Source organism: Pimephales promelas, chromosome 18, assembly GCF_988280905.1.
Source record: "Pimephales promelas chromosome 18, fPimPro1.hap1.1, whole genome shotgun sequence".
Classification (NCBI taxonomy): domain Eukaryota; kingdom Metazoa; phylum Chordata; class Actinopteri; order Cypriniformes; family Leuciscidae; genus Pimephales; species Pimephales promelas.
Genome location: NC_142786.1, coordinates 17481378 through 17496099, shown reverse-complemented (window position 1 = coordinate 17496099; position 14722 = coordinate 17481378). Strand labels below are relative to the sequence as shown.

At 39.3% G+C, this 14722-nt stretch overlaps 1 protein-coding gene across 1 annotated transcript in view; it reads left to right on the top strand.

Moving 5' to 3' along the window:
- Nucleotides 1-14722, top strand: part of epha10 (EPH receptor A10) — a 238340-nt gene that overhangs the window by 39747 nt on the left and 183871 nt on the right. Inside the window, exon 2 of the mRNA XM_039654266.2 lies at nucleotides 13940-14004. Coding sequence (XP_039510200.2) covers nucleotides 13940-14004 — 65 coding nt within the window. The remainder of the gene's footprint in view (nucleotides 1-13939; nucleotides 14005-14722) is intronic.

Genomic DNA, 14722 nt, shown 5'->3' with positions numbered 1-14722 from the left:
GTGTTGATGGATGACCGTTCTCTCTCGACCCCAGACCTCTCTGTCTCTCTCTATCTTTCTCTCTCACACACACCTTTTGACTTGCTTTCATTCATCAATTGGATGGAGATCAATGTCTGTAGTAATTATGGGAGGACAGTTGGAGGAAGAGAGCCAGACTGAGATGTGATATGATATGATATGAGGGGTTGGATGGATTTGATTTTGAAAGAGTTTGGTCAACTTTCTTTTCTTTTCTTTTTCTATTTCAAACACATTTTTCGTGTCTATCACAAGTTTTATTTTATTTTATTATATTTTTTAAATTTTAATTAATTCCTGTGACTTAAAGCTGAAATAACTCTGGTATCTTTACAGAATAAGAAGTTAAAAAGTAATGTAAAAGAATTTTGATGAATTTATTGAATAAAAGTATTAATTTATTTTCTAGCAGTTAAAAATACTTTTTCAAATACTTTTGATCAAATAAATGCTTGGTGAGCAAAAGACACTTCTTTAAATTAAAAAAGCATTAAATATAAAGTTAGTGTTCAAACTTTTGAACACTAACTTTATCCAAATAAGGCTGTTATGTGATTTATATTTCTTTATGTTATTCTGCCCTCAAACTGCAGGGACATGCCAGGGATATTTTTCCATTGATGTGTTCATATTGTTGACAACATGTTTGGTTTTTGCTCCAATCTTTTATGACAAGCAGTTATATCTGTGTATGTGTATGTCAGCGGGGACAATAATGTGTGTGTGTGTGTGTCATCGCATTCATCATCGGTTTGATGACATCAAGCGTTCCGGACACTAGCGCACTGTAAACACCATGGATGAGTGTGTGAATGTATGTCAGAGAGAGAGAGAGAGAGAGAGAGAAAGGGAGAGGGAAAGTTCAGTCAACGGCGGGCTCGGTGTGTGTTCTGGAGGAGGTGGAGGAGATCCGAGGGCAGGGAAGTGTGTGGTTTGAGCATGAGTGAAAGAGACGGGTGGGAGTGAACGTTCCTCCTCCTGTCAGGGAGCTGATGTGCTAATGTGCTGAAAATCACACACTAATAAGATCTAAACTGGATTCCTAAATTGAAAGAGGGAGAGAGAGAGAGAGAGAGAAAAAGTCTCTTCCTCTCTCTCTTCCACTTACGTAACCACTCTTCCACTTTTTTGACTCTGTTGCTTATTAACAAGGACAGAGAGAGAGAGAGCTGTTCTCTTACACTGGCCTCCTTTAATACACTGTTTCTGTTAATGCACCAAGAAGATCCTTCTTGTTTAAAGAACTGTATCAAATGCTTTCAATAGCAATTAAAATGTTTCATTAATAATAATGATATTCATGTTTGTCAGATGTAAATCTGCATGTAAAGGTTTCTGTTCTTATGTTCAGCATTTTAAACTAGTTCTAAAGTCCTTAATGTTTGTGAAAGTCTATTCTGCTCATCAAAGCTGCTTTTATTTAATCATAAATGCAGTAAAACAGTAAAATATTACTCCAGTGTAAATCATCTGTTTTCTATGTGAATATATTGTACAGTTTAATTTATTCCTGTGATCAAAGCTGAATTAGTAATCATTACTCCAGTCTTGTCACATGATCCTTCACAAATCACTCTAATATGAGGATCTGATGGTCAAGAACAAGACACAATGTTGTTTTGAACATTGATCTCTTATTGTTTGATCTTTATCAATAGCCTTGAATCAGATTTGACTTGTTCCCCCATAACCTCGGTTACGCCGTCTCAGGTAAAGCGTTCTACTGAAACTCCACTGAATTAAACCCTCCTGACAATTAAAGGGACCCGACTCACACGGGTCGAAACACACCGGGAGAGAGCGTCCGGTTCTCTGCATAAGTAGCAGTTCTAGTCTGAATTTACTCAACTTGGCCAGAGGTAATGGACAGACCAACAACGATACGGCTTCAATTATTGAAGTGTGTATGAAACACTTTGTGTCTCGCTCAAAGCAGAGCTGCAGTTTACATGGAGAATTGAGACACAGCAATCAGCAGCAAGGTTAAGTGGGACAGGAGCTCGAGAAACAAGGGTGTGTGTGTGTGTGTGTGTGTGACAGGAGCTTGGAAAACAAAGCTGTGTGTTTGTGGCAGGAGCTCAAGAAACAAAGGTGTGTGTGTGTGTGTGTGTGTGTATGTGTGGGGGGGGGGGCAGGAGCTTGAGAAACAAAGGTGTATGTGTGTGTGTGGGACAGGAGCTTGAGAAACAAAGGTGTTTGGGTACCTGCTTAAAGGTGTTTGGGTACCTACAAATTTGTACCCAGAAGTGACCAAAACCTGACAAATTTCCGAAACCTCCCTTTATGGACGTCCTCATTTGTAAATCTTACAAGCTTTTTAACAGCAGCAACTTTAGTATACGCTATTGGAGCTGGAATTAACGCTACTGCTGGCATCAGACTTTCCAAAACCTCCCTTTATGGACCTCTTCATTCGTAAATCTAGTATGAAAATATATTAATTCGAATGTTTTTTTGAAAATGTAAAAATGCAGAAAGTTGTGTGATAGTTCAATTTAGTGTGTGATGGGTTGGATTAATGGACGGATTACTGTGTGTGTGATGTGTAGGTTTTTGTTTTACAGTATAAAAACAATTTATTCTTCTATGGAATCATGTCCCCATTTAGATAGCTAAGAACTTGTGTGTGTGTGTGTGTGTGTGTGTGTAATCAAATGCCTAACAACCACCCAAAACAAAGCAGCCAACCTGTCAAAATTTCATTAGAAGTTGTAAAATTGGATTTGTTCAATATCTGAATGCATTTTCCGCACAAACGTCTGATTTGTCCTGTAGAATGGTTCTGTCACTCTGATTCTGCGTTAATCCGAGCTGTCTGTCATGTCTTTGGCTTCTAATCATGTTGACTCGGCTCACTCCTCATATGTGTGTGTTATGTAAGACGGCTCTCCGGGAGTCACATGACCCTGCCCTTATATCAGCGACGGCTGTCTTCATTTCTGACGTGTTTCAAAATGAGGAAACATGTATGTGTGATGAACCTAGGCCAGTGTAGACGTGCTGAGCAATGAAGAAAACTATGAGTGGATTTAATACACTTTTCCTCCTCCTCCATGTCAGAACTCCCGCATTTAACGTTACTTGCTTAATTCTGAATCATCTTTACAGGACATGAGGCAAAGCAGCTTTCAAAGCTGAATATGTCAGTCTCAAGTAATTCCATGGCCGTTTAATGATCCACGTCTCCGTCAGCACATCGCAGCTGAACTCACACTCGCGTCTCCATCAGCACATCACGACTGAACACACACTCGCGTCTCCGTCAGCACATCGCGCACCAAGCCACGTCTAGGAAAACTCCAGGTATTGCACACCAGACACGCACTTTCTCATCAGTGTATGGGCAGCAATATTGTTATGTTTAATGACATGAAATGAAGATAATGTCTGTTTGAATGTTATTATTGTACTGTACTATTAAATGCAATCGTTGCTGAGTCTGCAGTCTGAAAACTTTACCTCAGATCATCCGTTCCCTGAATGAATTGAGAATCTCAGCTGAAAAATCCAAATAAAATCAGCAATTGTAATTCAATCAGCTGATTTCTGTAAAGGAATGCAAAACTAAATGTATATTGCAGCATAGGGCAAAGTCAGGATATATTAGCAACGATTTGAGACAAAAATAATTTAAATTTGAAATAAAACTATGTAAATGGCGCTCTGTGGAGCAGCAGGATTTTGAACATTGTCCTGAGCTGTTGCTGGGCGGCGTGGACAGACGCCGAATGTCGTCGCCGGTGTCTGTACACTCATAGAGAATAATGAGTTCGAATTTTAAAGATGTGGCACGGAGCTTCTCGTCTGCTTCACTGTTGCTTACGCGACGGTCCGAACGTAATAGAGCGGGAGCCGGTCTTTACACAGGGTTCAGCCATAGCTATGTTGTTTCTAGCAAAACGTTAGGCTAGTGGTGCGTCTATGCATAGCCACAAAAATAAAAGAAAATCGATATTGTGTTTCTGAAAATCACTACAGTATTGCAAAATAAATATTGCGATACTCAAGTGTATCGTTTTTTTTTCTTACACCCTAATCGCGACTGAACACACACTCCCGTCTCCATCAGCACATCACGACTGAACACACACTCGCGTCACATCTTCACAGACTCGTTATGAGCAATAATACAAATTTTATCGGCTTTAATATCGGCCAATGTTTTTTACCTGGCTGATAATGATATCATCAGTCATGGACATATATCAGCCGATACCGATATGGTGGCCGATGTATCCCGATGCATCCCTACCATTTAAAAAAAAAATATGAGTGATTAATATTTTTTAATCGGTTGAGTGAATGATTCAATGACAATTTTATTACTGGATGAATAAGTGTTTTTAACAGGTTTCATGAATGAATAGGTATGTTTGATGTAAAGCGGCACTGAAGAGTGTGTGTATGCTGAGAGCTGGCTGCGTTTGAATTGCTCTTGCAGTCTTTTTTTTCATACATGGATCGTTCTGAGTAGTGCCGCTTCACATCAAACACACCCAGTGATTCAAAGACAAACACATTTAAGTCGCATGTTGCCACCTACTGGTGTAACAATGAAATTGATGCAATTACTTGAAGCGTCAAGTTTGTTTCATAATGTGATTTACTTTATTTTTATCACTATCCTAAACATCAGTGTTTATATACAAACCCAATTCCATAAAAGTTGGGACACTGTACAAATTGTGAATAAAAACAGAATGCAATGATGTGGAAGTTTCAAATTTCAATATTATATTTAGAATACAACATAGATGACATATCAAATGTTTAAACTGAGAAAATGCATAATTTTAAGGGAAAAATAAGTTGATTTTAAATTTCATGGCATCAACACATCTCAAAAAAGTTGGGACAAGGCCATTTTTACCACTGTGTGGCATCCCCTCTTCTTTTAATAACAGTCTGCAAACGTCTGGGGACTGAGGAGACAAGTTGCTCAAGTTTAGGAATAGGAATGTTGTCCCATTCTTGTCTAATAAAGGCTTCTAGCTGCTCAACTGTCTTAGGTCTTCTTTGTTGCATCTTCCTCTTTATGATGCGCCAAATGTTTTCTATGGGTGAAAGATCTGGACTGCAGGCTGGCCATTTCAGTACCCGGATCCTTCTTCTACGCAGCCATGATGTTATAATTGATGCAGTATGTGGTTTGGCATTGTCTTGTTGGAAAATACAAGGTCTTCCCTGAAAGAGACGATGTCTGGATGGGAGCATACAGTATGTTGTTCTAGAACTTGGATATAACTTTCAGCATTGATGGTGCCTTTCCAGATGTGTAAGCTGCCCATGCCACACACACTCATGCAACCCCATACCATCAGAGATGCAGGCTTCTGAACTGAGCGCTGATAACAACTTGGGTTGTCCTTGTCCTCTTTAGTCCGGATGACATGGCGTCCCAGTTTTCCAAAAAGAACTTCAATTTTGATTCGTCTGACCACAGAACAGTTTTCCACTTTGCTAGAGTCCACTTTAAATGAGCCTTGGCCCAGAGAAAACGCCTGCGCTTCGGGTTCCCATTTAGATATGGCTTCTTTTTTGACCTATAGAGCTTTAGCCGGCAACGGTGAATGGCACGGTGGATTGTGTTCACTGACAATGTTTTCTGGAAGTATTCTTGAGCCCATGTTGCGATTTCCATTACAGTAGCATTCCTGTGTGTGATGCAGTGCCGTCTAAGGGCCCGAAGATCACGGGCATTCAGTATGGTTTTCCGGGCTTGACCCTTATGCACAGAGATTGTTCCAGATTCTCTGAATCTTTGGATGATATTATGCACTGTTGATGATGATAACTTCAAACTCTTTGCAATTTTTCTCTGAGAAACTCCTTTCTGATATTGCTCCGCTATTTTTTGCCTCAGCATTGGGGGAATTGGTGCTCCTCTGCCTATCTTGACTTCTGAGAGACACTGCCACTCTGAGAGGCTCTTTTTATACCCAATCATGTTGCCAATTGACCTAATAAGTTGCAAATTGGTCCTCCAGCTGTTCCTTATATGTACATTTAACTTTTCTGGCCTCTTATTGCTACCTGTCCCAACATTTTTGGAATTTGTAGCTCTCATGAAATCCAAAAGGAGACAATATTTGGCATGGCAATTCAAAATGTCTCACTTTCAACATTTGATATGTCATCTATGTTGTATTCTAAATATAATATTGAAATTTGAAACTTCCACATCATTGCATTCTGTTTTTATTCACAATTTGTACAGTGTCCCAACTTTTATGGACTAAACTTGTGATGATCTGTGATAATTTGAATGATTGTAAGACAGAAATAATTATACTGTGTGTTTGAGTCAAGATTGCAGTCTTTTGGCGATTAATGGTGCCGGTCTAATTTGCACCAGACTCTCTCAATCTCACTGACCTAACACAGAAAATCTCTTGCATCTGAATGGCAAATCTCATCCGAATGGCTGACGTGGTTCGTCTCAATCCTCTTAATGAATGCAACTTCTCATTTGTGTGTGTGCCTCTGAGTCTGGCGCTGGCAAGATAGTGTAAGAGCCAAGCAATCAGGTTTTGCAAAGGATGTCGTGTGGCATCGGCTCGGAGGGGGTCTTGTTTGTAAAAGCGTGCCGTTCACCACCGTGACCCATTTCCAAACAACGCCAAGCTGATCAGAAAGAAGAGCGAGAATGACTGAGAAGTGCTGGTGAATACGCCTCCCCTGTGCCGAAATCCAGGCACACAGTTGTTATTAGGATTCAGCGGCTGGTGTGTGTGTGTGTGTGTGTGAGAGAGCATTTTCATACAAGCCTAGAGAAAAGCAAGCGCTCTTTACACCCCAATGGCGGAGCTGAAAGTTTAATGAGGTCATAAAGGTCTGTATGGGGCTTCAACTTAATGCGCTTTGCCATTCGGTTGGCTTTAACGCTACAAGCGAGTGTTTGCATGAACCAAGCCTTTGTGTGTGCCTATTAGAGGGATAATGTTTGGCCGATGAGTGTCCCGCAGGTCTCTGGACTCTGACTGGTCCGTTCTGTGCTTTATGTATATATGCAGATAAGCTTCATGGAAGAGAGTTTAACAACATGTGGCTAATCCCCTCTATTGAATTCTTTCACTGGGATTTACGTGTGTGTGTGTGTGTGTGTTGGGTTTGACAAGGGAGATCAGTGCACATCCTTCAGTCAGTCTTAGACGTCTTCTTTGTTTGTAGGTAAATTGTTTGTTTTTTTTGCTCCCAGGTTCTGCTAATATCTAGAGGGAAGCATAGTGCTTAATGTAATGAAGGTTATTTGGTTTGAGTACATTTGCTTAAAAAGTGACAGAATTTTTGCTTAAAAAGTGACAGACGTCAGAACGTTATTTCTCATTTTGTCTCAAATGTTTAGAATAGTTCATGCATAAATGAAAAATGTCATTCCAAACCTGTATGATTTTTCTTTCATCTGTTGAATATAAAATGAAATGTTTAGCAGAATGTCCCAGCAGCTCTTCTTTAGATAGTGAGTGTGAATTGGGAATAAGACTGTCGAGAAGGATTCTCCTTCAACAACCACTTAAAGTCCCCCTGTGGTGAAGATCAAGCTTTTAATGTTGTTATGTGCGTATGTGGTGTTTTTAATACGCTTTAACGCACACCATGTTCATAAGTCGACATAATTGCTGAGTATTTCCTCCTTAAAACTGCAGTGAAAAACATGGTGTGAAATCGCTGGTGTTTCTGAAGTCACAAACGTCCTTTTAACCAATCAGATCAACGTGTGATCGTCAACCAGTGGATCTCGTGAGTGAGTGAGTGGAGGCGGGGCTCATTTACATATTCAGGCAAGGGTGTCGAGTTAAGATATTTCAAGGCATGAAGAAATATTTTTCAAGGTAAAAACGCTTAAATATATCATTTTGATGATTTAAAAGATGAGTTTTAGGGGATAAAATGATCGACTACAGCGGACTTTAAAAGAACCAAAGCTATCGCTATACTCCATGACTTGGAATGCACTTCTTGAGTTTATGACACTTATGCTGCATTTGCGTTTTTTTAAAGGTTAACAGTTACATTCTATGTTACTTTAAATTGCATGGAATAGAGTGACTTGTCGTGAGTATTCTTCCGTATCATGACGTACTGAGGGAAGCTTGCGATTGTTGGAAAATAAAAAATGTAGGCGGGACTTAGTGCTGGGTGGTTTGACCAAAAATTGATGTCACATTTTTTTCAGAATTAAAGGAGTAGTTCGCTTTTAAAATAAAACTTTTGCTGATAATTTACTCACAAATCTTTTTCCGAGTCAAATGGCTCGGAAAAAGATTTGTTCATTTTGATGAACAAGTTCGAATAGGAGGGTCACAAACGCACATCACAGAACAGAGCAGAGCAAGGTGAGCATTTAAGCTTATAAAACTTAAACTTTGTTATTTATTTTTTAAATGACCGATCGTTTCGCTTGTGAGTAAATTATCAGTAAAAGTTTTTTTAAAAAGTGAACTACTCCTTTAAGCCAATTTTCCGGTTTATGACGTTTTTTTTTTTCCATGCATAATCAGGTGTTCAAAGCATTTTCTACTGGTTGAAAGAAGAATTACTGTAATAAATTGACTTAGGATGGTCTATTTTATTGTCCTTAGTTAATATTGTAGAATAGAATAGCACCCAGTATAACCTAAAATTTTTATTTCTTAACATTCTAATAACATTCTTATAACCAAGCAAGAACGTTAATACAATGTCTTAAAAACAGGATGTTTTAAATGTTCCTAGAACATTCAGAAATAACAGTTTTATAACTTAATGGGAACGTTATGAAAATGTTCGTCATGAAATTGTTATCTGGGGAAGAGGAGAGCTTCGCGATTGCCCTGAACACGTTTTATTTGCAGGATTCTGCTCTGAAATCTGCTCTGAAAACTCATCTATTTGATGCAGCTTTTAACATGTAATTGACTTGTACTCACTGATCCTAAGTGATCACTGTTTGTTTTATTGTGTTTTATTGTAATTTTTGTACAGCACTTTGGTCGGTTACCAGCCGGTAGTAAATGTGCTCTATAATAAATAAACGGAACTTGAACTTGAACTTGATTCTCTGAGTGAGTCCAGAGAAAATAGACCTATTCTCATAAGAGCAGCGTGTGTCTGAGAGATAATTAAATACATCGGTATGGCGGTATATTAAAAATGAACATCGTAACAAAAATATACACCAGTTTTCGGTATGAACCGGTATAACGGCCAGCACTTGCGGGACTTGGTCCTATTAATCGGTTGTTGATTGGATAGAGGCTGATCTGAATACAAGTTTGCAGTCGAGTGTAAGAAAAGTACAGGTTTAAGTCAAGTCCCCTTTATTTCTATAGTGCTTCACACAGTACAGATTGTTTCAGTGATAAACAGGAAAAGAACAGAATCAATGATGCAAACAGAACTCAATTCTTCTGTTAAGCACCTCTAAAAACGACAATAGTGTCCTTATTCAGATGTAGTCAGTTCAGTGTTGATTCAGTCTGGCTTATGAAACAAATTCTGAAACAGTCGAAGCAGCTTTAAGCGGCTCTAACTGAATTACGCTGGATGATGATACTACTGTTCCCTTTTAAGGGAACTCGAACTGCGTCGAATGCCACTTTGGGGGATTCACGTCCCTCAGCGTAGCGCCTCTGAAGTATGATTGAAGGATGAAACCTGCGGCTCGAACTACAGTTCCCACACGGAACCTGGCAGTGGTTCTCGAAGGGCTTGCCGAGGTCCCCTTCGAACTGCTCGAGTCAGTGGGTACTCGTTCCCCCAAAGTGTCATTTGACACAGTTCGAGTTCCCTCGAAAGGGAACGTCCTCGGGTTACTATACTATAACCCCTGTTCCCTGAGAAGGGGAACGAGAACTGCGTCCCTCCGCCACACCTTCCCTTCCCCTGCCTGGGAGCGCTTGCTTCATAACAGAAGCTGACATCTCATGTGTGCCGGCGACCTTTTAAAGCTTTTGCTTGTATGCAGTCACACATTACGGCATGACGCAACACCAATCAGAGATAGGCTTAGTTTCATTCATACTTCAGAGGCGCTACGGTGAGGGGCGTTCCCCCAAAGTGTCATTCGACTTGGTCAGTGGCGCAAAAAGTGGGTATGCGCTATATGCGGCGCATAGGGGCGCAGCACAATGGGGGGCACCAAAGCGATGGTAAAAAAAAAATAAATAAAATTGTTGCTGCATACCCCTCTGAAACTGGGTAGTTGCGCCCCTGGACTTGGTTCTCGTTCCCTTTCTCAGGGAAGAAGGGTTATAGTCGTAACCCAAGGACGTTTTCTGTTCTTATCCAATAAATACAGTTAATGAACAAACATATGGACGAATCCTATGAATAACAATTTGATCAACAACATGCATTTAGAAAACACTTTTAAAAAGGTCCCATTTCAGATGTTCCACAAGTCAAATGGGTTTGGAATGACGACGGTGAGTAAATGATATTTTTGGGTGAAGGATTCCTTCCACTGCTTGTTTTTGCTGTTTCTCGTCTCTGAATGACCTCGTGTGTCTCTGAGTCCCTGCGAGCGACTGCTGTGTGTAGTCTGACCTCGTCTGTGGCTCTGCCTCGGTTCATCTCCTCAAGGTCGAGTCAGTAGGGGGTCCGTGTCAGCAGAAATCAAATGGCATCTTGTCCCCTAAACGTGGAGAGACCGAGCAACAGCTGTTCTGGGGGGAAAAAAAATCACTCAAACCAACCGAGGTGAAGTCAGAACACTGAAATTTATGTCTTTGTTTACCACAGAAAACCTTGGCACCGTAAAATACTCTCCTGCAGGACATTTGACTTGTCAGGCTAGAGATGCTCTGAGTCACGCTGTATCTGTGATTAAACACTGGATGATATGAAACTGTATCTATGATTAACGCTGTATGATATAATATTGTATCTATGATATGATACAGTATCTATGATGAACGCTACATGATTTGATACTCTATCCACGATACACTCTGTATGATGATATTGTATACAGAACACGCTGTATGATATGATACTGTATCTACAAAACACACTGCATGATATGATATACTGTATTTACGATGAACACTGTATGATATGAGACCGTATCTACGATAAATGCTGTATGAGATTGATACTGTATGTGTATGATATACTGTATCTATGATACGTGCTGTATGATATGATACTGTATCTATGATAAACGCTGTATGATGCAAGCGCTCCTCTGACTTGTAATGAAGAGATGGTGAGGTGTTGTGATGTCGTGTCTGTGCTTGTGTGAGGACTGATGGCTACGTCAATGCATGAGCAAAGTAATTGGCTCATTGATTCCGGCAAATAATTGATTCCGGCTTAAACTCACTGCATTAGTTGACATGTTGAACTGTACAAACAAACCAGTTCACAAAACCATAGTGTTCAAAATTCATCGCAAATGTATCTGCACATTATGCTGGGAAGAGTGAGGATATTTTAGCATCAGAAAAGACGTGACCCTTTATATCTTGTCGTTTTGTGCCGATTTAGACAGTTTTAGTCGTAGTAAAAGCATAATGTGTGCTGTCCAAGGTCCTGAAACAACAATGTACACACCAGTGCCACCAAAACTGTTATCTGTGTAAACCTGGGGCCTCATGTATAAAACTTTGCGTAGATTTCATCCTTAAAGTGTGCGTACGCACATAAGGCAGAATTTGCGTACGCACAAAAGTTTTCAGATTTATAAAACCGTTTATACGCCAGAACCTGCGCAGAATTCACTTTATAAATCCCAGTCAGCGGGAGATTGTGAGTACGTGCGTCTCCTCCCCGAAATAACCATATATGGAGATTACAACGCCTAGTTTAAATATGCATATCCTCATCTGCATATCATTTGCATATGATTATTCATCCACGTGATACTAAGTTTAACGGTACAAGACGTTAGGAAAATATGAAATGCGGATGTGCTGTCACATTATTACAAACATTTTTTTTTTTTAGTAGCCTATATCCTTGCCTTGTTTTTGAATGAATAAATCAAATAGTGTTATACATTTCAGAGAAAGTTTTTCTCAATCTTTTCCACTGGCCAAATAGTATTTTTAATTGATTTATATTTTAATGGAAAGAGATAGACATGGTTGTGCATTATTTGCACGAAACAGTTTTCTCAGACAATCTCTAGTTAAAACATTAAAACACAGCATGCCAGAAGAAAAGTGTTCAAAAGCAATGCATCCACAACAAATAGGTATATTTCTATTTATTGAATATATATATATATATATATATATATACATACTGTATATATTGTAACTTCTCAGTAATGATTGCATGTAGTTTAAGAGTTTAACTCCATTAATGAGAATGGCATATTTAATCTAAATGTTTATATCAAAAGTAAAACATAGTTTAAACCATTTTCTTATTTATTTAAACTGTTATTGTGAATATGGACTGTATTTATGATTTGGACTCATAATGAAGATTTACGGTTTTACTCCATCTGCCGTTAGATTATAGGCTATATGTGCGTCAGTTAGTTTCACCAAACGGCCCAATGCACGTGCTGGCTAGAAGGGATGGATGTTTGCTTCAAGTGATGATAGGTTTGTGAAATTATATTTGTATTATCTTTCTGTAGATGTATAATTTTCTTTAGATTCTCTGTCTAATAGTAAGCAAAAATACATTTGACTCCAGCTCACCGTCGGTGTCGCCAAAACCCATAATCTTCTAAAAGAGTGCGTACGCACGGTCAAGAGCATCCTTACGGTGCGCACTTATTTACGCCAAGTTTATTTTTTATAAATCCCGATGTGCGCGTGGAAAAATGCGTACGCATATTTCTATCCCCATTTTGTGCTATGCAACGTTTATACATGAGGCCCCTGGTCCTGAAACTGTTATCAGTGTAAACGCTGTCCGTAGTCCTTTTAGGTCCTGTTTATACGAGAACGCTCGCGTGTGAAAACGTAAAATACACGTAAAATACAAAAAAGTGAAACCAACCCCCAGAGTGGAAATCTTAAGATCGCTCCACCGCCACGTTTCCGTGTAAACGGTAAAAACGCAAAAGTCTGCTTGACGGTGAAGGTTGTACGCAGGCGCGCGGACTTGGTGTTGTTGTGTGGCAGTGCTTCACGTTGCCACCTAGCCGCCTGGAGTGCATACTACATTGAATTTCACACTTCATTTCATTATTTCATCAACTGCTATCAAAGTGAACGCTGTCCGTAGTCCTTTAACTGTTGTCAGTGTAAACGCTGTCCGTGATCCTCTAACTGCTATCAAAGTGAATGCTGTCCGTGGTCCTAAAAGAGTTATCAGCGTAAACGCTGTCCGTGGTCCTTTAACTGCTATCAAAGTGAACACTGTCCGTGGTCTGAAGCCGTTTCTCAGGGTAAACGCTGTCTTTGGTGCTGAATTATAGGCCTTGTCCAAGTGCTGATTCAGAGCCCAAGCTCTATTTGTGTCAAGGGCATCTTTTTAAAAATGTTGACCGAGTTTGTTTACACAGTCCTGTACTTGTTCAAATCGCTGAATAACAACATTCACTGGTGCGCTGCTCATTTATATTGAGTTTGTAAGCGGCGGTTCATATTAAGGCTTTGTAATTGTAAAAATGCAGCAGAAATGACAAATGTCAGCATGAATTTGCTTCACAGGCCTCTTGGGCTCTGGTGGTGTAAAACATTTCTTTTCTTTTTGATAATTATTGTTTAAACCAGCACATTGTGCTGCAGACCAGATGAATTCAGTCAATATTCCTGTGGTTCACAAACCGTATGATGACCGGTGCAGTTTGTTCACTGAGTGCAGCGCTGCAGTTCTATCAGTCCTCATTTGAGCTGAATGCGTGTTCATTGTTATTAAACCCGATCAGCTCTATGTGTTCTGACAGTGAGAAAGAAATTGCACAACATATAATGGCAATTTAATGAGTCTTTCTTATATTGTTTGTCTCTTGCTTTTTGTTTTTTCCCTGCAGTTTTGTTGCTGAACACGAAGGAGTCCCAGGCAGAGCTGGGTTGGACCTCATATCCTTCTAATGGGGTAAGCAGATTATTGTAGACTTTGAAGAAACTGTAATAGTTCATTGTAGGGCTGCAGCAACAAATGATCAAATCACATCTGCGCTCTATGAATGGAAAACGTCAGGTTTCACATCATTTTACAGTGAGTTATGCAGTTCAAAACACAAATCTGAAATTAGCAGAATTCTTTCCTGCGGGAAAAGTGCATGAAACGAGGGCTTTTATATGAAGCGCTTCAAACAGATGCAGAAGTGTAATGTTAAACGCCAATGATCAAGTCAGCTTAATTTATAAAGCACTTTTTACAATAGAGTGTTTCAGAGCAGCTTTACAGAGATGACAGGAAATAATGCAACAAAGTTTGTTTCCAGAAGAAAATCTCATCACAGTCCAGCTTAAGTGGGTTCATATTTGTTGTAAAAAAGTTATTAATTTAGCTCATTATATATATGAAGAGTTTGGTTCCAAAACGCTATAAATCCATTTTGATGAATTTGAGTAAAACTGTGTTTTCTTTAGCAAGAAAATGGGAAGATGAAAACCACTATTTTCGGTTTCAAATTTTCACATAGCGTTTGTAGGTTATAATAACAATAAAAAATGAAATCCAGGTTTTGATTTCCAAAGATTTATTATAAAAACAGATCGTTTTTTCCCCCAAAATGCAATAAATCCATTAATTTATTTTTTCTCAAAATGCATTTAATCAAAATAAAATTTTATACACATTGAATTTC